Source organism: Geotrypetes seraphini, chromosome 2 (genome assembly GCF_902459505.1).
Source record: "Geotrypetes seraphini chromosome 2, aGeoSer1.1, whole genome shotgun sequence".
NCBI lineage: Eukaryota > Metazoa > Chordata > Amphibia > Gymnophiona > Dermophiidae > Geotrypetes > Geotrypetes seraphini.
Genome location: NC_047085.1, coordinates 6,554,674 through 6,579,360, shown reverse-complemented (window position 1 = coordinate 6,579,360; position 24,687 = coordinate 6,554,674). Strand labels below are relative to the sequence as shown.

Below are 24,687 nucleotides of genomic sequence, written 5' to 3'. Positions count from 1 at the left end.
CTTTATATGTCAAATTTTTGTCTGCTTTTGCCAACTTCAGTATTTCAAAGGCTTGCTGAAACCTTAACAGTTTAAAGATAAGCGGTCTGGGCTTTGACTGACTTTCTGACCATTGGAAGGGAATTCTGTGGCTCTTTCAATTTCAAGAGGTTGTTTTGAGTTCAGCTGAAAAAGTTTTGGTATTAAAGTCTCCAGAAACTTTATGGGATTATCTCCCTCCAATTTTTCCGCCAGCCCAATTATTTTTATGTTCTTTTGACGTCCACGATTCTCATAATTTTCCAGTTGTTGTTGCATCTCTGAAATGATTTTTCTTTCAGATTTAAACTGAACCTCTGTTAGTTCCAACTGTTCCATTTTTTTTTCCAGTGTTGTCACTCTCTGGTTTGCCAATTCCAACTGCTTATTTATGTTGACAACCTCTTCCTTTACTTCCTGTATGTAATCTGTGTTCTTTTGTAGCATCTGCTGTATTTTTTCCAGCGCTGTCATCACTTCTTTTTTATCAATTTCTTCCTCATCCGGGAGTGCAGTCTTTGCCGGCGTCACATGATCATGCTTGACACGCTTAGCAGTGCCCACAAAAGCTGTCTGCCTTGAATTTGCCATCCTCTGACTTTATAATAAGTTCTTTTGATACAAGAAACTTTATTTTACAGCAAATTCTTCAGAATTAGTGCCTGGGGGAGCAGAGCAATTTGATCACACCTCCATCTTGTGCGTGTTCCAAGCCACGCCCCGGTCAAGCCGTTTTTGAATTACTGTGAGAATGGCAGCTTTTTACATTTTTTCCATTCACATGAATGGGTGAAATCTGATTTTCTGTTTGTAGCTCCGCCCACGTGTGCAGGTGGGCCGCGAGACCCCCAGAACATATCACCCCAGGTAGTGAGGGATCTGCATACCAAGTTTCGTTCAAATCGGTCAAGCCGTTTTTGAATTACAGTGAGAATGGCAGCTTTTTACATTTTTTCCATTGACATGAATGGGTGAAATCTGATTTTGTTTGAAGCTCCGCCCACGTGTGCAGGTGGGCCGCGAGACCCCCAGAACATATCACCCCAGGTAGTGAGGGATCTGCATACCAAGTTTCGTTCAAATCGGTGAAGCCGTTTTTGAATTACTGTGAGAATGGCAGCTTTTTACATTTTTTTCCATTGACATGAATGGGTGAAATCTGATTTTCTGTTTGTAGCTCCGCCCACATGTGCAGGTGGGCCGCGAGACCCCCAGAACATATCACCCCAGGTAGTGAGGGATCTGCATACCAAGTTTTGTTCAAATCGGTCAAAGCCGTTTTTGAATTACAGTGAGAATGGCAGCTTTTTACATTTTTTCCATTGACATGAATGGGTGAAATCCGATTTTCTGTTTGTAGCTCCGCCCACATGTGCAGGTGGGCCGCGAGACCCCCAGAACATATCACCCCAGGTAGTGAGGGATCTGCATACCAAGTTTTGTTCAAATCGGTGAAGCCGTTTTTGAATTACTGTGAGAATGGCAGCTTTTTACATTTTTTCCATTGACATGAATGGGTGAAATGTGATTTTCTGTTTGTAGCTCCGCCCACGTGTGCAGATGGGCCGCGAGACCCCCAGAACATATCACCCCAGGTAGTGAGGGATCTGCATACCAAGTTTCGTTCAAATCGGTCAAGCCGTTTTTGAATTACTGTGAGAATGGCAGCTTTTTACATTTTTTCCATTGACATGAATGGGTGAAATCTGATTTTCTGTTTGTAGCTCCGCCCACGTGTGCAGGTGGGCCGCGAGACCCCCAGAACATATCACCCCAGGTAGTGAGGGATCTGCATACCAAGTTTCGTTCAAATCGGTCAAGCCGTTTTTGAATTACTGTGAGAATGGCAGCTTTTTACATTTTTTCCATTGACATGAATGGGTGAAATCTGATTTTCTGTTTGTAGCTCCGCCCACATGTGCAGGTGGGCCGCGAGACCCCCAGAACATATCACCCCAGGTAGTGAGGGATCAGCATACCAAGTTTCGTTCAAATCGGTCAAGCCGTTTTTGAATTACTGTGAGAATGGCAGCTTTTTACATTTTTTCTATTGACATGAATGGGTGAAATCTGATTTACTGTTTATAGCTCAGCCCACGTTTGCAGGTGGGCCGCGAGACCCCCAGAACATATCACCCCAGGTAGTGAGGGATCTGCATACCAAGTTTCGTTCAAATCGGTGAAGCCGTTTTTGAATTACTGTGAGAATGGCAGCTTTTTACATTTTTTCCATTGACATGAATGGGTGAAATCCGATTTTCTGTTTGTAGCTCCGCCCACATGTGCAGGTGGGCCGCGAGACCCCCAGAACATATCACCCCAGGTAGTGAGGGATCTGCATACCAAGTTTCGTTCAAATCGGTGAAGCCGTTTTTGAATTACTGTGAGAATGGCAGCTTTTTACATTTTTTCCATTGACATGAATGGGTGAAATGTGATTTTCTGTTTGTAGCTCCGCCCACGTGTGCAGATGGGCCGCGAGACCCCCAGAACATATCACCCCAGGTAGTGAGGGATCTGCATACCAAGTTTCGTTCAAATCGGTCAAGCCGTTTTTGAATTACTGTGAGAATGGCAGCTTTTTACATTTTTTTCCATTGACATGAATGGGTGAAATCTGATTTTCTGTTTGTAGCTCCGCCCACGTGTGCAGGTGGGCCGCGAGACCCCCAGAACATATCACCCCAGGTAGTGAGGGATCTGCATACCAAGTTTCGTTCAAATCGGTCAAGCCGTTTTTGAATTACTGTGAGAATGGCAGCTTTTTACATTTTTTCCATTGACATGAATGGGTGAAATCTGATTTTCTGTTTGTAGCTCCGCCCACGTGTGCAGGTGGGCCGCGAGACCCCCAGAACATATCACCCCAGGTAGTGAGGGATCAGCATACCAAGTTTCGTTCAAATCGGTCAAGCCGTTTTTGAATTACTGTGAGAATGGCAGCTTTTTACATTTTTTCTATTGACATGAATGGGTGAAATCTGATTTACTGTTTATAGCTCAGCCCACGTTTGCAGGTGGGCCGCGAGACCCCCAGAACATATCACCCCAGGTAGTGAGGGATCTGCATACCAAGTTTCGTTCAAATCGGTGAAGCCGTTTTTGAATTACTGTGAGAATGGCAGCTTTTTACATTTTTTCCATTGACTTGAATGGGTGAAATCTGATTTTCTGTTTGTAGCTCCGCCCACATGTGCAGGTGGGCCGCGAGACCCCCAGAACATATCACCCCAGGTAGTGAGGGATCAGCATACCAAGTTTCCTTCAAATTGGTCAAGCCGTTTGTGAATTACTGTGAGAATGGCAGCTTTTTACATTTTTTCCATTGACATGAATGGGTGAAATCTGATTTTCTGTTTGTAGCTCCGCCCACGTGTGCAGTTGGGCCGCGAGACCCCCCAGAACATATCACCCCAGGTAGTGAGGGATCTGCATACCAAGTTTCGTTCAAATCGGTCAAGCCGTTTTTGAATTACAGTGAGAATGGCAGCTTTTTACATTTTTTCCATTGACATGAATGGGTGAAATCTGATTTTCTGTTTGTAGCTCCGCCCACGTGTGCAGGGGGGCCGGGAGACCCCCAGAACATATCACCCCAGGTAGTGAGGGATCTGCATACCAAGTTTCGTTCAAATTGGTCAAGCCGTTTTTGAATTACTGTGAGAATGGCAGCTTTTTACATTTTTTCCATTGACATGAATGGGTGAAATCTGATTTTCTGTTTGTAGCTCCGCCCACGTGTGCAGGTGGGCCGCGAGACCCCCAGAACATATCACCCCAGGTAGTGAGGGATCTGCATACCAAGTTTCGTTCAAATCGGGCAAGCCGTTTTTGCGTTGGCAGCTTTTTACATTTTTTCCATTGACATGAATGGGTGAAATCTGATTTTCTGTTTGTAGCTCCGCCCACGTGTGCAGGTGGGCCGCGAGACCCCCAGAACATATCACCCCAGGTAGTGAGGGATCTGCATACCAAGTTTCGTTCAAATCGGTCAAGCCGTTTTTGCGTGATCGCGGCACATACACACACACATACATACATACACACATACATACCTCCGATTTTATATATATAGATAGATTAAAATATTAGATTTTCTTTTTTTGTAGAAGGTGATAACTAGAACAGAAAATCTATAATTCCCAAGAATATTGAGTGTGTTGATACACTCCTTTTTCTGGAGCCATATGGTAACCCTGGAATTGCAAATAGACAATTTTTTACTTACCAAAATGAACAACCCTCTAATGAACTGCACCAAAACATGATATGAAGTTAAGAATGGTAAAAGCAAAATTAACCAATCACTGTGCCCAGACTGACCTGAAAATGAGGCCTGGATAAGATGAAGACTAGGCTTGGCTTTCAATGAAAAATAAACCAATCACTGCGTCTAAACTGAAACAAAAATGAGGCCTGGATAAGATGAAGACGAGGCTTGGCATTCAAAAAAGTAAACCAATCACTGTACCTGATGTGGTCTGGAAATGAGGCCTGGATAAAATGAAAATGAGGCTTGGCCTCATTTTCGTTTCAGTGATTGGTTTACTTTTCATTATTTGAAAGCCAAGCCTCGTCTTCATTTTATCCAGGCCTCATTTTCGTTTCAGTCTAGGCACAGTGATTGGTTCACTTTTTCCTTTAACCTTGCTAACATCATATGTTTGGTGCAGCTGCATTAGAGTGTTGTTCCTGTTGGTAAGTTAAAAATTGTCTGTTTGCCATTGTAGGGTTACCACATGGGTCCAGAGCAAGGAGGACACCTTGAGACATAATAACCTAGTTAATGAGGGCAGATAGAGAAAGACCTTTGTGGTCCATCCAGTCACATTCATTCTACTACTGCTATTAATTATTTCTATAGCGCTACCAGACGCACGCAGTGCTGTACAGAGTCTGAAAGAGTAAGAAAACAGTCCCTGCTCCAAAGAGCTTACAATCTAAACAGGCAAGACAGACAAACAGGATGTTATGGATACAGTTTAGGGGAAAGGTTAATCTGATGGTAGAGGAGAAGGGTTAAGGATTGAAAGCTATTATCAAAAAGGTGGAGTTTGAGTCTGCTTTTAAACAAGGGAAGGAAAGGGGCTTGGCAGACAAGGTAATGAGTCATTTTGCTTGCTAAGTTCAATTATAAGATGTTTCCCCCGTCCTACGAGATGGAAGGAAAACCCGGACGTCTCAATCTGGCCTCCCTTTTTTTGGAGCCATATGGTAACGTGATGAACCGAGCACTGTATTATAATCTTAAAATCTTATTGCCACATGTTCTCTAGGACGCTTCCGACAGATGTTAGAGCTATTTTCAAACATAGTAACTTTTTAGATGTTTTCCCTGGAAGGTTTATTTTGACCCCTTTTTCAAGAGAACCATTGTTTGTGTAAGCCCCTCTTTAAAGAAGATTGAAGAGATTCTAGTTATTTTCACATCTTCAGTAATGCTTTATCTGTTATTTTTGAGCCCATATTTAAATTGATGCTTTTTGATCCATGAGGATTATTATTCCCATTAGCTTTTCTGTTTCTATTCATAAATCGTATCATTCGGTTTGATTTTCTCATAGCCACTCACATTTTCTCCTTTCTAATGAGGAGCTAGAGATTCAAATTGTGCCATAATCATCACCTTTATTATAAATTGGATTTATATTTTTATGTGTGCAGCATTTTATGGTAAGAATCGATCTATTAACAAAAGGCATTTTTATTCCCACTTAGAGACATCCCTTTGTTCACCCTGCAAATGTCGATTATGTTACATGATTTTATGTATGATTTTGTGTAGACCCCTGAGGTGGCCTGTTATGCCAAAGCACAGCCTGGGTCAGGTGAAGGCCCTTTGGGGCTGATTCTGTGAGCGGTGCTTGCCACCTACCATGTGTCAAATCACAGCCAGGCCCCACCAGTGCCTAGCAAGGACCCGAGGGACCGCTGAAAAGTTCCTAGCCCAACAAAGACGAGAATGGCATGGAGCCGGAAAGCTTATGAGTCAGTCCACACTTTCCTCGGCCCTGTTCTATCTTGCAAAGGGCCTAAGACCTGGTTAAAATCTCCCAATAAAAGCAAAGGATGCTTCGGATCACCCCTGCCAATTTGCACCAAAGAGGAAAAGAATGTATGATCATAGTGATTTGGAGCATACGCCATAAGCAAATTAAACACCTGTCCAGACACTGTCACCTGACAAAGAAGAAACCTACCCAAGGCATCAGTTGTAAGTTGGTCCACTCTCCCCGGAAAACCCTTGCGTACCAGGAGCACTACACCTGCATGCTTGGTAAGGGAGGAAGCAAAGAAAACTTGGCCAACCCAACCCCTTTGCAATTTAGCATGTTCCGCACTAATCAGGCGTGTCTCCTGTAAACATGCTAGGTCTGCCTTGTGGTATTTCAATCTATTAAGAATCTTAGTGCGCTTCACTGGAGATGTTATACCACAAACGTTCCAGGATATAAGTCTGAATGTCCTACCACTCACAGGGAAAACAAATAGAAAACCTTACAAAAACACAGATCCAGTAGACCCCCCAGGCGCCCAGCCTTCGCCCAGGAGACAACTAGTATTTGTAGAGCCCACAATCCCATAGCCAAGACCATAGTTACAAACCACATTCACTCCAGAACACAATACAGAACAAACCCCCCATCCTACTCCATACCCCTTCCCCACCTCCCCCTGCACCCACCCACTCCTTCCCCTGACCCTATTCCCTCTGACACTACCCCAAAAACAAAAAGCCATCCAACAACCAAATGGAAGCGGGAAAGCAGAGCACGTATCTGGTGCCATCGGAACCCGTCTCTCCTTAGAACAAAAACTTTAACATGGTGCAGAAACCAGTCCACAATGCACTAAACAGCATGTCCCCATATGACTACCCCAGCTACTGTAGAAGCACGCTCAAGTTGGCGCTGAAGAGAAGGCTCCCAAGCTATTAATAAACTCTCCAGCCAGCTTATCAGAATCAAAAACATGCCATTTTCCATCCGAGTGAATTTTCAGGATAGCTGGGTATAAAAACATGAAGCGGCGTTTGTGATCCACCAGTTTTGCACACCAGGCCCTCTTTTTGTCAGTTAACGCTGCAGAATAATCCTGCCCGATCCGAATCGGCACAGAATCATATTGTAAAGAGTCTCTTCTTTAGCACTCTCCAGACCAGTAGAGGTTAATCTTTACAAATGGGTATATATCCAATCATGACCAGCAGGTGGAGACTGAAAACAAAACTTTGGGACAGTATATCCTAGCCCCTCCTCTCTATTTCCCTCAGTCTTCTTTCAGTCTCCAGCAGGTGTTGAGTGATCTGTACCCATCTCCCTTGGTAGGGCTGTTGGAATTTGTTTAGGGGGTTTCTAGTCCCTGTTTTTGGCCGGACAGAGCTTGGGCGGGCCCTGTTTGGGGGTCCGTCCGACCTCGGGGGTGTCAAACCCGGCGGGTCTCGAGCGGGGTCCCTCCCCCCACTTCCTCCACCTCCCCACATTTTTTTAGAGGAGCCTCAGCAGTAAGCCTTGCCCCCTAAATCAAGCAAGGCATATTGCTTCGAGAGCCTGTGGAGTTTGTTCTGTAAAAAAAAAAAAATCCTGAGGTAGTGCCGGTCTGCAGGGTTGCTTCCCTGTCAGTTTAATGTTTTTTACTGTATTTTTTCTTCTAACCGGCACTTTTTTCTAGCTAGGTCGCGTATGGAGCAATTGTGCCCTTCTCCGGGGGAGTGGGACACAATTAGGTCCAGCCGCGAGGCACTCGCGGCCGGACTGAACTCGGCGGTTTGGGTCGGTGAGGTGGTGGAGCTCCGTCGGCAGCGGCTGCAGGCGCCCAGAGCTCCCCGCCGATGGTGCCTCGCGAGTCGGCTGGGAGCAGTGGGGAAGCCCGGTCTTCCCCAACCGCCCATGGAGGGATTCCCCGAAGGATTCCCTCTCAGCTGATTTTTTGACAGCTGATGCCGACTTGCCTGTTTTAGCGGCTGGGACTGTTCAGCCTTCTCAGCCGCTACAGGCCATGGAGGGAGCATTTTTGGCGGGAAAGTCACCATTTTCACAGTCTGGCCCCTCCATTTTGTCTTCCACCTCAGGTGACCTTCCCCCTGTATTGGAAAAACAGGGGCAGGTTTCTGCTGGGTCCCCTGCTGGGGCAGGGAGTCCCTTGGGACCCTCGGGGGGGGGGGGGGTTCCCCTGATTTCTCTTTTTCTTTGTGCAGAGCCTATTTTCAGGCGGCTGGGAGTCCCGGATGCGCCCAGGGGGTTTCGGGGAGTGGGGTTTCCTCCGCGCTCCCTGCGGCTTTGCCTCTCTCGTCTGTTGTGGCGTCCCCTCCTCCTCCTCCCTTGTCCAAGCATCTGCGGGTGTCTTGGGACGAGGATTTATGGTCTGAGGAGCGTGTCGGTTTGGATGAGGACCTGGACCCTTTTGAGGATTTCCAGGACCCTCTCGAGGGGACGGCCGCTGGCGGCGGGTTGTCGGGTTTCCCGTCCTCCGGCGAAGAGGCGTCCGTGGTGCGCCTTTTTCAGAGAGATGAGCTACCGGACCTGATTCAACAGGTTTCTTCGGTGTTGCGTTTTGAGGATGCGCCGCCGGAGACTCCGCGTGTGGGGGACCCTCTGCTTCGGGGGATCCGTACCGTTTCCAGCTCTTTTCTCATGCATCAGGATATTCGGGATATTGTACTGGAACAGTGGAAAACGCCGGAGGCGCCGTTTCATTTGGCGCGTGCCATGGCTCGTTTGTATCCCATCCCAGAGGGGGATCGGGCTACTTTAACATCGCCAGTCATAGACACGGTGGTCTCGGCGATTTCTAAGCGGCATACCGTGCCTGTTGAGGGCGGTTCTGCCTTGCGGGACTCTGAGGAGCGCAAGTTGGAGAACATTCTTAAGCAAAATTTTCAGGTCTCTGCCTTTGGGGTCCAGGCGGCTATTTGTGGGGGGCTGGTGGCTCACGCCGTGTTTCGGTGGGCTGAGCGTGTCCTGGATCGGGAGTCTGATGACTGGTCTTTGGTGGATCAGGAGGTGGCGAAGATTGAGATGGCTGCCTCGTTCCTCTCAGATGCTCTTTATGACTTGGTGCGGATCTCGGCTAAGTCTATGGCCTTTGGCGTGGCCGCACGGCGTATTTTGTGGCTGCGCGCTTGGTCGGCGGATGCTGCGTCCAAAGCTAAGCTTACTAAATTTCCCTTCCGGGGGTCTTTTTTGTTTGGGGAGGAATTAGATAAGTTGCTTCAGACTCTGACGGACTCAAAGGTGCCCCGTCTGCCTGAGGACCGTGCCCGCCCTGCGTCTCGGGGTGGCACTGCCCGGGGGCATTTGCGGGAGTTTCGCAAGTATCGCCCTGGGCGTGGGGCTGCTTCTTTCCCGGCTCCAGGGTTTTCCCGGGGTCAGTTCTTCCAGCGCATGCAGCCCTTTCGGGGGGCCCGTCGGGGGGCAGGGAATCCCTCCGCCGGTTCCCCCGCTTCCTGTCCTGCACAATGACTCCTTGCCGGCGCCCCCTTTGGTTCCGGTGGGGGCCCGGCTGCGCAATTTTTTCCCCAAATGGGCCGAGATCACGTCCGATCAATGGGTCCTGGAGATGGTGCGGGACGGTTATGCCCTGGAGTTCGCCCGCTCTCTGCCGGACCTTTTCCTAGCCTCTCCATGTCAGACTCCTTGGAAGACGCAGGCTTTTCGCCAGACCCTTCAGCGCTTGCTAGATCTCAAGGCAGTTGTTCCAGTGCCCCCTCTGGAGTGGGGCACCGGCAGGTACTCCATTTACTTTGTGGTGCCCAAGAAGGAGGGGACTTTTCGGCCCATCCTGGATTTGAAGGGGGTCAACAGGGCTCTCAAGATTCCCTCTTTTCGCATGGAAACTCTGCGGTCGGTCATTCTGGCGGTTCAGCCGGGGGAGTTTCTCACTTCTCTCGATCTGACGGAGGCCTACTTGCCTGTTCCCATTCGGGCCTCTCATCAGCGCTTCCTTCGCTTTGCGATCTTGGGTCAGCACTATCAGTTCTGTGCGCTTCCCTTTGGTCTGGCCATGGCTCCCCGGACGTTCACCAAGGTGATGGTGGTCGTCGCGGCGGCCTTGCGCTCGGAGGGCATTCTGGTGCACCCCTACCTGGACGACTGGTTGATTCGGGCAAAGTCTTGCAGGAGAGCTCCCGGGTTACGGCTCGGGTGGTGGAGTTTCTCCGGTCGCTGGGCTGGGTGGTCAACCTTTCCAAGAGTCGGTTGGTCCCGGCTCAGCATCTGGAGTACCTTGGGGTTCTGTTCGACACCTCCTTGGGGAAGGTCTTCCTTCCAGGGGCCCGGGTGAGCAAATTGCAATCTCAGATTCGACTGCTTTTGGCGTCCCGGTGTCCTCGGGCGCGAGATTTCCTCCAAGTCTTGGGGTCGATGGCGGCGTTCCTGGACGTGGTGAGGTGGGCGCGGGCCCACATGCGTCCTCTTCAGTATGCTCTGCTCCGGAGGTGGTCACCCCAGAGGCTCGGTTTGGAGGTTCCTGTCCCCCTGCGAGGCGTGGCGCGCTGCAGTCTGCGTTGGTGGCTCCGGACCCCTCACCTGGTTCAGGGGGTGGGTCTGGATCTCCCGCATTGGACGGTGCTCCTTACGGATGCGAGTCTCCTCGGTTGGGGGGCTCAGTGTTTGGGTCACTCAGCTCAGGGCACCTGGTCCACGGAGGAGGCCTCCTGGTCGATCAATGTGTTGGAGACCAGAGCGGTCCGTCTGGCGCTGTTAGCTTTCCGCTCCCTTTGGTTGGGCAAGTCAGTCAGAGTCCTGTCGGACAATGCCGCGGCGGTGGCTTATGTCAATCGTCAGGGGGGCACCAAGAGCACTCAGGTGGCGCAGGAGGCGGCTCGGCTCATTCTTTGGGCGGAGTCTCATCTTCTGGACCTCTCGGTCTCTCACATAGCCGGGGTAGAAAATGTTCAGGCGGACTTCCTCAGTCGTCACTTCTTGGATCCAGAAGAGTGGTGTCTCGGCTCCGTGGCATTTCAGTTGATAGTGCAGGCTTGGGGGCAGCCCCTGATGGACCTGATGGCCATGAGTGGCAACGCCAAAGTGCCCCGCTTCTTCAATCATCGCAGGGACAGTCTGGCCGAGGGTCTGGATGCTCTGGTCCAACCGTGGCCAAACGGAGGGGCTGTTGTATGTGTTCCCTCCTTGGCCATTAGTGGGCAGAGTACTTCTTCGCATTGTTCACCATCCGGGTCTGGTAGTTCTGGTGGCTCCGGATTGGCCTCGACGTCCGTGGTATGCGGATCTGGTGAGGCATCTGGTGGCGGATCCTCTTCCTCTGCCTCTCTTGGACGATCTTCTGACGCAGGGTCCCATTCCCATGTTCGACCTGTCTCTCTTCTGTCTTACAGCTTGGCTCTTGAAAGGGGTCGCCTTAGTAAGAAGGGATATTCAGATAAGGTGATCTCTACGCTCTTGGGGTCCCGGAGGCTTTCTACCTCTCGGGCTTATGTGCGGGTTTGGCGTCTCTTTGAGGGGTGGTGCCGGGCGCGGGGAGTGGTCTCTTTTCGCGCTTCCCTGCCTACCATTCTAGAGTTCTTGCAGGATGGCCTGGATAGAGGCCTGGCTTGGTCTTCTCTCCGGGTTCAACTTGCGGCCCTGTCGGCTTTTCGAGGGTTGGTGACAGGTCAGCGTTTGTCGGTCATTCCTGATGTGATTCGCTTTTTGCGGGCGGCCAAGTTACTCAGGCCTCCCCTATGGCTCTCTGTTCCCTCTTGGGATCTCAATCTGGTTCTCTCTGTTTTGGTGCGCCCGCCTTTCGAGCCGTTGGATGGCTGTTCTTTGAAGGACCTTACTCTGAAGGCGGTCTTTTTGGTGGCCATTACTTCCGCTAGGCGTGTTTCTGAGCTACAGGCTTTCTCTTGTAGGGCTCCCTTCTTGGAGTTTTCTAGGGAGCGGGTTGTCTTGCGGCCTGTTCCTTTCTTTCTGCCGAAAGTAGTTTCTCCTTTTCATGTCAATCAATCGGTGGTCCTCCCAGTCTTGGGTAGTCGGGAGGGCTCTTCTGAGCAACGGCAGCTGCGCAAGTTGGATGTCGGTCGGGTCCTTCGCTCTTATGTGCAGCGGACCCAGCAAGTCCGGAAATCCGATCATCTCTTTGTCCTTCTGGCGGGTCCTCGTCGGGGGGCTGGCGCTTCTAAGGCTACTATTGCGCGCTGGATCATAGTAACATAGTAACATAGTAGATGACGGCAGATAAAGACCCGAATGGTCCATCCAGTCTGCCCAACCCGATTCAATTCAAATTTTTTTTTTTTTTTTTTTCTTCTTAGCTATTTCTGGGCGAGAATCCAAAGCTTTACCCGGTACTGTGCTTGAGTTCCAACTGCCAAAATCTCTGTTAAGACTTACTCCAGCCCATCTACACCCTCCCAGCCATTGAAGCCCTCCCCAGCCCATCCTCCACCAAACGGCCATATACAGACACAGACCGTGCAAGTCTGCCCAGTAACTGGCCTGGTTCAATATTTAATATTATTTTCTGATTCTAAATTTTCTGTGTTCATCCCACGCTTCTTTGAACTCAGTCACAGTTTTACTCTCCACCACCTCTCTCGGGAGCGCATTCCAGGCATCCACCACCCTCTCCGTAAAGTAGAATTTCCTAACATTGCCCCTGAATCTACCACCCCTCAACCTCAAATTATGTCCTCTGGTTTTACCATTTTCCTTTCTCTGGAAAAGATTTTGTTCTACGTTAATACCCTTTAAGTATTTGAACGTCTGAATCATATCTCCCCTGTCTCTCCTTTCCTCTAGGGTATACATATTCAGGTCTTCCAGTCTCTCCTCATACGTCTTCTGGCGCAAGCCTCCTATCATTTTCGTCGCCCTCCTCTGGACCGCCTCAAGTCTTCTTATGTCTTTCGCCAGATACGGTCTCCAAAACTGAACACAATACTCCAAGTGGGGCCTCACCAATGACCTGTACAGGGGCATCAACACCTTCTTCCTTCTACTGACTACGCCTCTCTTTATACAGCCCAGAATCCTTCTGGCAGCAGCCACTGCCTTATCACACTGTTTTTTCGCCTTTAGATCTTCGGACACTATCACCCCAAGGTCCCTCTCTCCGTCCGTGCATATCAGCTTCTCTCCTCCCAGCATATACGGTTCCTTCCTATTATTAATCCCCAAATGCATTACTCTGCATTTCTTTGCATTGAATTTTAGTTGCCAGGCATTAGACCATTCCTCTAACTTTTGCAGATCCTTTTTCATATTTTCCACTCCCTCTTCGGTGTCTACTCTGTTACAAATCTTGGTATCATCTGCAAAAAGGCACACTTTTCCTTCTAGCCCTTCAGCAATGTCACTTACATACATATTGAACAGGATTGGCCCCAGCACCGAACCCTGAGGGACTCCACTAGTCACCTTTCCTTCCTTCGAGCGACTTCCATTAACCACCACCCTCTGGCGTCTGTCCGATAGCCAGTTTCTGACCCAGTTCACCACTTTGGGTCCTAACTTCAGCCCTTCAAGTTTGTTCAACAGCCTCCTATGAGGAACTGTATCAAAGGCTTTGCTGAAATCCAAGTAAATTACATCTAGCATATGTCCTTGATCCAGCTCTCTGGTCACCCAATCAAAAAATTCAATCAGGTTCGTTTGGCACGATTTACCTTTTGTAAAGCCATGTTGCCTCGGATCCTGTAACCCATTAGATTCAAGGAAATACACTATCCTTTCTTTCAGCAACACTTCCATTATTTTTCCAACAACTGAAGTGAGGCTCACCGGCCTGTAGTTTCCTGCTTCATCCCTGTGACCACTTTTATGAATAGGGACCACATCCGCTCTCCTCCAATCCCCAGGAATCACTCCCGTCTCCAGAGATTTGTTGAACAAGTCTTTAATAGGACTCGCCAGAACCTCTCTGAGTTCCCTTAGTATCCTGGGATGGATCCCGTCTGGTCCCATCGCTTTGTCCACCTTCAGTTTTTCAAGTTGCTCATAAACACCCTCCTCCGTGAACGGCGCAGAATCTACTCCATTTTCTCGTGTAACTTTGCCGGACAATCTCGGTCCTTCTCCAGGATTTTCTTCTGTGAACACAGAACAGAAGTATTTGTTTAGCACATTTGCTTTCTCCTCATCACTCTCCACATATTTGTTCCCAGCATCTTTTAGCCTAGCAATTCCATTTTTTATCTTCCTCCTTTCACTAATATATCTGAAAAAATTTTTATCTCCCTTTTTTACATTTTTAGCCATTTGTTCTTCCGCCTGTGCCTTCGCTAAACGTATCTCTCTCTTGGCTTCTTTCAGTTTCACCCTGTAGTCCTTTCTGCTCTCCTCTTCTTGGGTTTTTTTATATTTCATGAACGCCAACTCTTTCGCCTTTATTTTCTCAGCCACTAGGTTGGAGAACCATATCGGCTTCCTTTTTCTCTTGTTTTTATTGATTTTCTTCACATAAAGGTCCGTAGCCATTTTTATCGCTCCTTTCAGCTTAGACCACTGTCTTTCCACTTCTCTTATGTCCTCCCATCCTAACAGCTCTTTCTTCAGGTACTTTCCCATTGCATTAAAGTCCGTACGTTTGAAATCTAGGACTTTAAGTATCGTGCGGCCGCTCTCCACTTTAGCCGTTATATCAAACCAAACCGTTTGATGATCGCTACTACCCAGGTGAGCACCCACTCGAACATTAGAGATACTCTCTCCATTTGTGAGGACCAGATCCAATATCGCTTTTTCCCTTGTGGGTTCCGTCACCATTTGTCTGAGCAGAGCCTCTTGAAAGGCATCCACAATCTCCCTACTTCTTTCCGATTCCGCAGTCGGAACATTCCAGTCCGCATCCGGCAGGTTGAAATCTCCCAACAGCAGAACCTCCTCTTTCCTTCCAAACTTTTGGATATCCACAATCAGATCCTTATCAATTTGCTGCGATTGAGTCGGAGGTCTGTAGACTACACCCACGTAGATAGAAGTTCCATCTTCTCTTTTCAGAGCAATCCATATCGCTTCTTCCTCTCCCCAGGTCCCTTGCATTTTGGTCGCTTGGATATTGATCTTTACATAGAGAGCTACTCCTCCACCTTTATGACCATCTCTGTCCTTCCTAAAAAGATTATATCCCGGTATGTTTGCATCCCATCCATGTGATTCACTGAACCATGTCTCTGTGATAGCAACAATATCTAGATCTGCCTCTAATATCAGGGCTTGCAGATCATGAACTTTGTTGCTTAGACTGCGAGCATTTGTGGTCATCGCTTTCCAGCTATTTTTCAGCGATAATCTCCTTTTTCGTATGGATTTTTGTGTCGTTTCACTTTCCGCTGCAATACTAAGAAATGAGTTGCTGATATTGCTTTTGTTGCAGCCTTTACTACTATCACATCTTTTCTTTTGCCGGGGGTGGTCTCTACATACACCACTCCCACCTTCTAGTTTAAATGCCTAGAAAAATATTGTCTAAATTTCTCTGCAAGGTTTCTTTTTCCTGCTGTAGTAATATGTAGCCCATCAGTGCAATATAGCTTCTTGTCCTTCCATGTATTTCCCCATCCTCCTATGTACCTGAAGCCTTCTTTATGACACCAGGCTCTGAGCCATCTATTAAAGTCCTCTGTGTTTTTCATTCTTTGCTCTCCTTTTCCATATGCAGGCAGTATTTCAGAAAAAGCTAAAAATCAAGGAGACGATTGCTTCCGCTTATCTTCTGAGACAGAAGCCTGTTCCGGAGTTTCTCAAGGCTCATTCCACTCGGGGTCAGGCAGCTTCTTGGGCTGAGTCGTCGCTCGTGCCTCCAGTGGATATTTGTAAGGCTGCGGTTTGGTCCTCCTTGCATTCCTTTGTTAGACATTATCGGGTAGATGTTCAGGCGCGTCGGGACGCGGTGTTCGGTGAGCGTGTTCTGGTATCGGCCCTGCGGGGGTCCCGCCCGTGAGAGGGACTGCTTTGGTACGTCCCATTTGTAAAGATTAACCTCTATTGGTCTGGAGAGTGCTAAAGAAGGAGAAATTAGGTTCTTACCTGCTAATTTACTTTCTTTTAGCTTCTCCAGACCAGTAGAGGTCCCCACCCTGTCTGTTGTTGTTATTGTTGTGTTGTTGGGGCTGTTTCGCGGGCAGTTTTTGTTTTTTGCTGTGGGTTCTAGTATTTTTCTAGGGCCGGGGAGAATTAAAGAACAGCGGCTGTGGCTCGGCTGGCTTTGCTGGCAAGCTGTGGGGACATTTTCCTTCTGGTATTTCTCCTCTGCATTTTCCAACAGCATTTGGGTATGTTATTTGTTACTCCTGGTCGGAGTATTGTTTTCTTTCAGTTTTCCAGTTCTTGGTTCTGCTTGGCTAATTGGCAGACTGAGGTAAATAGAGAAGGGAGTATATTATATACTGTCCCACAGTTTTGTTTTCAGTCTCCACCTGCTGGTCATGATTGGATATATACCCATTTGTAAAGATTAACCTCTACTGGTCTGGAGAAGCTAAAAGAAAGTAAATTAGCAGGTAAGAACCTAATTTCTCCTTTTTAAACGAAACTCACGGAGAATCTCCACCTTGTGTCTATAATTGAGTAATTTGCCGATAACCACCCTGGGCCGCTGATCTTCTCAGGGTGAGGCCCCACCCTATGTACTCGCTCAAAGCGGACTGGGTCCAAGGCCGCTGGCATAGGCAGTTCACTCGCAAGCCATGACTCCAGGACGGAGAGGAATCAGCAATTGTTTCTGGGAATCCAAGGAAATGCAGATTTCCCCTGCGAGACCTATTTTCAAGATCTTCCAATTTCTCTTGTTGTTGGCGGAGCTGCGCTTTCAAGGAGATAACTTCAGTATCCATCGCATGTGCATCATCCTCCACTGAGGAAACACGTTCCTCCAATGCCGTAACCCTCATAGAGTGATCCTCCAACAAGGCTTCCAACTTTGTAAGTTGCGCCGATAATTGCTCCATACTCGGGCTTAAAGCCTGGGAGATAAGTTGCTTCAACTCCGTCAGCATCTCTGCGGTGAACTGCTTGAGCGCGCCACATGTGGACTTCACCATCTTGTCCTCCCCCGTCTTACCCTTCTCTTTATCTTTTTTCGGCGATTTGGACGACATAGCAGGTCGAGTTTTGGCCAAATATCTGTCCATATAGTAGTGCACCGGAGTAGAACAAAACAACCAAAAAATTGGCACTGTAGATCCCGCTAATAGCCAATATGAGGGACGGAGTTCCGGAGCTGGCAAGGCTAGATGCTCACCGGCTCACAGCATCGTGTGGTCTCTCAAGAAAATCACTTTTAAGAAGCAACTCCCCTGCTTACCTTCCTTTAAAAAACATTTGCTTTATTTCGATGTCTTTTCATAGCCCTAATCCCAGTGTCTCCCATATCAAATCTCTCTATGTCTTATCAGTCAGTTATGGGGGTGGGTTGTTTGTTTTTTAGCAAATGACCCTTTATTCTTTTAAAACTGTATTTTTCTTTTAAAATATTACTATTTTGGTATTGTAAACCGACCAGATATTTATTGATGGTTGATATATCAAACACAGATGAAACTTGGTCATAACCTTTGATGCATAGGCGGAAGGACTTTGACAGCTGCTCAGATACGATTGTGAAGGAATCTGTGCTCCTTTCCCTCAGATGCTTTCCGTGTTCTTATACAGAGTATCCGCTCTGCTGTCCAGCTGGACCTCCCTTCCATTTCATCGTCAAGCAAAGTGATTCAAGAGGCCGATAAGAAAACCTGGTATGTTCCCATGTCGTCCACTACTACTATGAATTATTTCTATAACGCTAGCAGATGCACGTAGACAAAGAATAAGAAACAGCTCGATTGTAAGCCCGAAAGAGCTTACGATCTAAACAGGCAACACAGACAAACAGGATGTCATGGAGACAGCTGCTGACTTTTTTCCATTATGTGCTCAAGATGTATGGTGAATAATTTCTCTTTTTTTTTCCTTCTGGTTTAGATGTTTCACTTAAGCTCCTGCTGTTGTCGATATGCTTCTGGTCTCAGGAAACCCTCTGTTCACATACTGCGCTTTTGCAGCTCCCGCGGTGACGGCATTCTGCCGGACTATGATGTGATTGTCGTGGGCGGAGGACATGCTGGAACAGAAGCGGCGGCAGCTGCATCTCGGATTGGTGCACGGACTCTGCTCATCACACACAAAATAGAAACCATAGGTAATGTGTGCTTCTATTGCGAAAGGCTTGTGGCTCTTGAACCAGTGGGGTTTTCTCCTCTAATCGCAAATTGCGTTCAATTCTGGTCTCCTTATCTCAAGAAAGATATAGTGGCGCTAGAAAAGGTTCAAGGAAGAGCGACCAAGATGGTAAAGGGGATGGAATTCCTCTCGGATGAGGAAAGACTAAAAGAGTTAGGGCTCTCAAAATTTCACTCCAATATCTCTTGAGTGAAATTTTGAAAGTGCCTGAAACTTCGTACCCATCTTTCTCTAAAATATATTATCTCCCTACGAGAGCTAAACCTCAGAATCCCAATCCGCAGAATTTGTCTGCTGATAGTTTAGATTTGACTAATTTCCTGGAGAGGTCGGAAACTGAAGTTCAGGTCTCTGCTACATTAATAGTACAGTTTGCCATAGATTCCAAAAGGGAATGGATGCTGAAGGTGGTTTTCAAATATAAAGATGTTCCTTTTCTCACAAATATTATAAGAACTAGTCTTTAAGCCTGTTACATTAACGGGTGCTAGAATAGATGTGTCTGTCTGTCTTTCTGTCTCTCTCTCTCTCTCTCTCTCCTTGGCTGCTGTCTATCTGTCTTTCTTTCTTTCTGTCTCTCTCTCTCTCTCCTTGGCTGCTATCTATCTGTCTTTCTTTCTTTCTTTCTTTCTTTCTGTCTCTCTCTCTCTCTCCTTGGCTGCTATCTATCTGTCTTTCTTTCTTTCTTTCTTTCTTTCTGTCTCTCTCTCTCTCTCTCTCCTTGGCTGCTGTCTATCTGTCTTTCTTTCTTTCTTTCTGTCTCTCTCTCTCTCTCCTTGGCTGCTATCTATCTGTCTTTCTTTCTTTCTTTCTGTCTCTCTCTCTCTCTCCTTGGCTGCTATCTATCTGTCTTTCTTTCTGTCTCTCTCTCTCTCTCCTTGGCTGCTGTCTATCTGTCTTTCTTTCTTTCTGTCTCTCTCTCTCTCTCCTTGGCTGCTGTCTATCTGTCTTTCTTTCTTTCTTTCTGTCTCTCTCTCTCTCTCCTTGGCTGCTATCTATCTGTCTTTCTTTCTTTCTTTCTGTCTCTCTCTCTCTCTCCTTGGCTGCTATCTATCTGTCTTTCTTTCTGTCTCTCTCTCTCTCTCCTTGGCTGCTATCTATCTGTCTTTCTTTCTGTCTCTCTCTCTCTCTCCTTGGCTGCTATCTATCTGTCTTTCTTTCTTTCTTTCTGTCTCTCTCTCTCTCTCCTTGGCTGCTGTCTATCTGTCTTTCTTTCTTTCTGTCTCTCTCTCTCTCTCCTTGGCTGCTGTCTATCTGTCTTTCTTTCTTTCTGTCTCTCTCTCTCTCCTTGGCTGCTGTCTATCTGTCTTTCTTTCTTTCTGTCTCTCTCTCTCTCTCTCCTTGGCTGCTATCTATCTGTCTTTCTTTCTTTCTGTCTCTCTCTCTCTCTCTCCTTGGCTGCTATCTATCTGTCTTTCTTTCTTTCTGTCTCTCTCTCTCTCTCTCCTTGGCTGCTATCTATCTGTCTTTCTTTCTTTCTGTCTCTCTCTCTCTCTCCTTGGCTGCTGTCTATCTTTCTTTCTTTCTTTCTGTCTCTCTCTCTCTCTCCTTGGCTGCTATCTATCTGTCTTTCTTTCTTTCTGTCTCTCTCTCTCTCTCCTTGGCTGCTGTCTATCTGTCTTTCTTTCTTTCTTTCTGTCTCTCTCTCTCTCTCCTTGGCTGCTATCTATCTGTCTTTCTTTCTTTCTGTCTCTCTCTCTCTCTCCTTGGCTGCTATCTATCTGTCTTTCTTTCTTTATTTCTGTCTCTCTCTCTCTCTCTCCTTGGCTGCTGTCTATCTGTCTTTCTGTCTTTCTTTCTTTCTGTCTCTCTCTCTCTCTCCTTGGCTGCTGTCTATCTGTCTTTCTTTCTTTCTTTCTTTCTGTCTCTCTCTCTCTCTCCTTGGCTGCTATCTATCTGTCTTTCTTTCTTTCTTTCTTTCTGTCTCTCTCTCTCTCTCTCTCCTTGGCTGCTGTCTATCTGTCTTTCTTTCTTTCTTTCTGTCTCTCTCTCTCTCTCCTTGGCTGCTATCTATCTGTCTTTCTTTCTGTCTCTCTCTCTCTCTCCTTGGCTGCTGTCTATCTGTCTTTCTTTCTTTCTGTCTCTCTCTCTCTCTCCTTGGCTGCTGTCTATCTGTCTTTCTTTCTTTCTGTCTCTCTCTCTCTCTCTCCTTGGCTGCTATCTATCTGTCTTTCTTTCTTTCTGTCTCTCTCTCTCTCTCTCCTTGGCTGCTATCTATCTGTCTTTCTTTCTTTCTGTCTCTCTCTCTCTCTCTCCTTGGCTGCTATCTATCTGTCTTTCTTTCTTTCTGTCTCTCTCTCTCTCTCCTTGGCTGCTGTCTATCTTTCTTTCTTTCTTTCTGTCTCTCTCTCTCTCTCCTTGGCTGCTATCTATCTGTCTTTCTTTCTTTCTGTCTCTCTCTCTCTCTCCTTGGCTGCTGTCTATCTGTCTTTCTTTCTTTCTTTCTGTCTCTCTCTCTCTCTCCTTGGCTGCTATCTATCTGTCTTTCTTTCTTTCTGTCTCTCTCTCTCTCTCCTTGGCTGCTATCTATCTGTCTTTCTTTCTTTATTTCTGTCTCTCTCTCTCTCTCCTTGGCTGCTGTCTATCTGTCTTTCTGTCTTTCTTTCTTTCTGTCTCTCTCTCTCTCTCCTTGGCTGCTGTCTATCTGTCTTTCTTTCTTTCTGTCTCTCTCTCTCTCTCCTTGGCTGCTATCTATCTGTCTTTCTTTCTTTCTTTCTTTCTTTCTGTCTCTCTCTCTCTCTCCTTGGCTGCTATCTATCTGTCTTTCTTTCTTTCTTTCTTTCTGTCTCTCTCTCTCTCTCTCTCCTTGGCTGCTGTCTATCTGTCTTTCTTTCTTTCTTTCTGTCTCTCTCTCTCTCTCCTTGGCTGCTATCTATCTGTCTTTCTTTCTTTCTTTCTGTCTCTCTCTCTCTCTCCTTGGCTGCTATCTATCTGTCTTTCTTTCTGTCTCTCTCTCTCTCTCTCCTTGGCTGCTGTCTATCTGTCTTTCTTTCTTTCTGTCTCTCTCTCTCTCTCCTTGGCTGCTGTCTATCTGTCTTTCTTTCTTTCTTTCTGTCTCTCTCTCTCTCTCTCTCCTTGGCTGCTGTCTATCTGTCTTTCTTTCTGTCTCTCTCTCTCTCTCCTTGGCTGCTGTCTATCTGTCTTTCTTTCTTTCTTTCTGTCTCTCTCTCTCTCTCCTTGGCTGCTATCTATCTGTCTTTCTTTCTTTCTGTCTCTCTCTCTCTCTCTCCTTGGCTGCTATCTATCTGTCTTTCTTTCTTTCTTTCTTTCTTTCTTTCTTTCTTTCTGTCTCTCTCTCTCTCTCCTTGGCTGCTGTCTATCTGTCTTTCTTTCTTTCTTTCTTTCTGTCTCTCTCTCTCTCTCCTTGGCTGCTGTCTATCTGTCTTTCTTTCTTTCTTTCTTTCTGTCTCTCTCTCTCCTTGGCTGCTATCTATCTGTCTTTCTTTCTTTCCGTCTCTCTCTCTCTCTCCTTGGCTGCTATCTATCTGTCTTTCTTTCTTTCCGTCTCTCTCTCTCTCTCCTTGGCTGCTGTCTATCTGTCTTTCTTTCTTTCTTTCTTTCTGTCTCTCTCTCTCTCTCCTTGGCTGCTGTCTATCTGTCTTTCTTTATTTCTGTCTCTCTCTCTCTCTCCTTGGCTGCTGTCTATCTGTCTTTCTTTATTTCTGTCTCTCTCTCTCTCTCCTTGGCTGCTGTCTATCTGTCTTTCTTTCTTTCTGTCTCTCTCTCTCTCTCTCCTTGGCTGCTATCTATCTGTCTTTCTTTCTTTCTTTCTTTCTTTCTGTCTCTCTCTCTCTCTCTCCTTGGCTGCTGTCTATCTGTCTTTCTTTCTTTCTTTCTTTCTGTCTCTCTCTCTCTCTCCTTGGCTGCTGTCTATCTGTCTTTCTTTCTTTCTTTCTTTCTTTCTGTCTCTCTCTCTCTCTCCTTGGCTGCTATCTATCTGTCTTTCTTTCTTTCCGTCTCTCTCTCTCTCTCCTTGGCTGCTATCTATCTGTCTTTCTTTCTTTCCATCTCTCTCTCTCTCTCCTTGGCTGCTGTCTATCTGTCTTTCTTTCTTTCTTTCTTTCTGTCTCTCTCTCTCCTTGGCTGCTGTCTATCTGTCTTTCTTTATTTCTGTCTCTCTCTCTCTCTCCTTGGCTGCTGTCTATCTGTCTTTCTTTCTTTCTGTCTCTCTCTCTCTCTCCTTGGCTGCTATCTATCTGTCTTTCTTTCTTTCTGTCTCTCTCTCTCTCTCTCTCTCTCCTTGGCTGCTATCTATCTGTCTTTCTTTCTTTCTGTCTCTCTCTCTCTCTCTCTCCTTGGCTGCTGTCTATCTGTCTTTCTTTCTTTCTGTATCTCTCTCTCTCTCCTTGGCTGCTGTCTATCTGTCTTTCTTTCTTTCTGTCTCTCTCTCTCTCTCCTTGGCTGCTGTCTATCTGTCTTTCTTTCTTTCTGTCTCTCTCTCTCTCTCCTTGGCTGCTGTCTATCTGTCTTTCTTTCTTTCTTTCTTTCTGTCTCTCTCTCTCTCTCTCCTTGGCTGCTGTCTATCTGTCTTTCTTTCTTTCTGTCTCTCTCTCTCTCTCCTTGGCTGCTATCTATCTGTCTTTCTTTCTTTCTGTCTCTCTCTCTCTCTCTCCTTGGCTGCTATCTATCTGTCTTTCTTTCTTTCTTTCTGTCTCTCTCTCTCTCTCCTTGGCTGCTGTCTATCTGTCTTTCTTTCTTTCTGTCTCTCTCTCTCTCTCTCTCCTTGGCTGCTGTCTATCTGTCTTTCTTTCTTTCTTTCTTTCTGTCTCTCTCTCTCTCTCCTTGGCTGCTATCTATCTGTCTTTCTTTCTTTATTTCTGTCTCTCTCTCTCTCTCCTTGGCTGCTGTCTATCTGTCTTTCTTTCTTTCTTTCTTTCTGTCTCTCTCTCTCTCTCCTTGGCTGCTGTCTATCTTTCTTTCTTTCTTTCTGTCTCTCTCTCTCTCTCCTTGGCTGCTGTCTATCTGTCTTTCTTTCTTTCTGTCTCTCTCTCTCTCTCCTTGGCTGCTATCTATCTGTCTTTCTTTCTTTCTGTCTCTCTCTCTCCTTGGCTGCTGTCTATCTGTCTTTCTTTCTTTCTGTCTCTCTCTCTCTCTCTCTCCTTGGCTGCTGTCCATCTGTCTTTCTTTCATTCTTTCTTTCTGTCTCTCTCTCTCTCTCTCCTTGGCTGCTGTCTATCTGTCTTTCTTTCTTTCTGTCTCTCTCTCTCTCTCTCCTTGGCTGCTATCTATCTGTCTTTCTTTCTTTCTGTCTCTCTCTCTCCTCGGCTGTCCACCACCACCTCTGTCCAGCAGTAGCCCTTCTGTGTGTGTCTTTCGCTCCCACCTACTTTTTTTTTTTTAATCACGGGCAACCGGCACATAGTAACCGCTGCTGGATAAAGTAAACCGAACGCGCACGCGCCAAACCCGCACTAACATTTCTCTGCCGGCCATGGAGTTACTGATCACGGAGGCAGGGATCACGCAGGTAGGAGTGCGCAAGCGCGCTTAGGGTTTTATTATTAGGGATGTATCCAGATGTGTTTCGTCCTACTCGGAGGAGAAGGAAACAGTTTCTTATTTTGCGACCTCAGGCAAGGGGCAACTTTTGTTCTAAGATACCCCTGTAAGTGCGTTTTGACATATAGAGGTAAGAGAGATGATTTTTATGAAGCACAGAAGTTGTCTAAGTTAATTTCCACTAGAGAGCAACCTTTGCCTACTATTGAGTCTTGAGGAATGTTCAAGGGCAGTCAGGCCTCCTCTTTAGTTTTCCTGATATTTATTTTCCTCTCGTTAAATCTCACTTTATTCGTCTCAGATATATTGACGACTAATAATGATACACCTTGTATGTAATTTGAAACTTTTCTTTTTCAGTTTACATCATTGTATTTTTTCTTCTTTTGACTTGTAAAGAATGTCAAATGTAAAATCTAATATAATAAAATGCTAGGCCGCGCATGCGCACTCCCATCTGCGTGCTTCCGTTTTACGTGAGATGTAAGGCACCTTAGGTAGGAGTGCGCATGCGCGCTTACGTCACCAGCTGCCGATGCCTCCACAAGCCGGGACCGCAGCCAGCCGCCGATCTCTGTTCCTCCAGTGGGCCAGCGGGCGAGCGAGCGAGCGGGCGGCCGGGGGAGGGGGGGTCTCGGAGGAGAGGGATCGCGGCCGCTCAGCGCCCCCACCGAGGAGCCAAGCAACTTTCCTCCCCGGCTCTTAAACTGACCCGAGTCCTTTGCCTTCAGGGGGAGCAGGTCTTCAAAGGGAGCAGGTAGACAGGCCTTCAAGGGGGGGGACAGGACTTCAGGGGTGGGATGCAGACCTTTAAGGGGGGGACAGGCCTTCAGGGGAGGGGGGGCCCTGGTGTAGAAGTACACGGAGGGAAGGAGGAGGGGTTCAAAGAGACGTGCATATGCCGGACTTTGGGTAGGAAGAAATAATGGGTCTGAAAATAGAGGAGAGAGAGAGAGATGATGGACATGGGTTTTAGGGAGGGAAGGAACAGAAAGGGAGAGAAGTTGGACAC

At 47.1% G+C, this 24,687-nt stretch overlaps 2 protein-coding genes across 4 annotated transcripts in view; one reads left to right on the top strand and one right to left on the bottom strand.

Moving 5' to 3' along the window:
* The window catches only part of CCDC166 (coiled-coil domain containing 166), a 34,995-nt gene extending 30,671 nt beyond the window's left edge, over positions 1-4,324 (bottom strand). Inside the window, exon 1 of one of the 2 annotated variants that reach the window (XR_004538397.1) lies at positions 4,247-4,324. The gene's annotated coding sequence lies outside the window, so the exon portion shown is untranslated. The remainder of the gene's footprint in view (positions 1-4,246) is intronic. The other variant, XM_033934233.1, reaches the window with a different exon arrangement.
* A 286-nt stretch (positions 4,325-4,610) lies between these two features.
* Positions 4,611-24,687, top strand: part of MTO1 (mitochondrial tRNA translation optimization 1) — an 81,531-nt gene continuing 61,454 nt past the window's right edge. For both annotated transcript variants that reach the window (XR_004538389.1, XM_033934181.1), the window contains exons 1-3: positions 4,611-4,716; positions 17,587-17,692; positions 17,919-18,135. Coding sequence is in view for 1 of the 2 variants with exons in the window: in XM_033934181.1 (XP_033790072.1) it covers positions 17,919-18,135 (217 nt within the window). In the remaining variant the exon portion in view is untranslated. The remainder of the gene's footprint in view (positions 4,717-17,586; positions 17,693-17,918; positions 18,136-24,687) is intronic.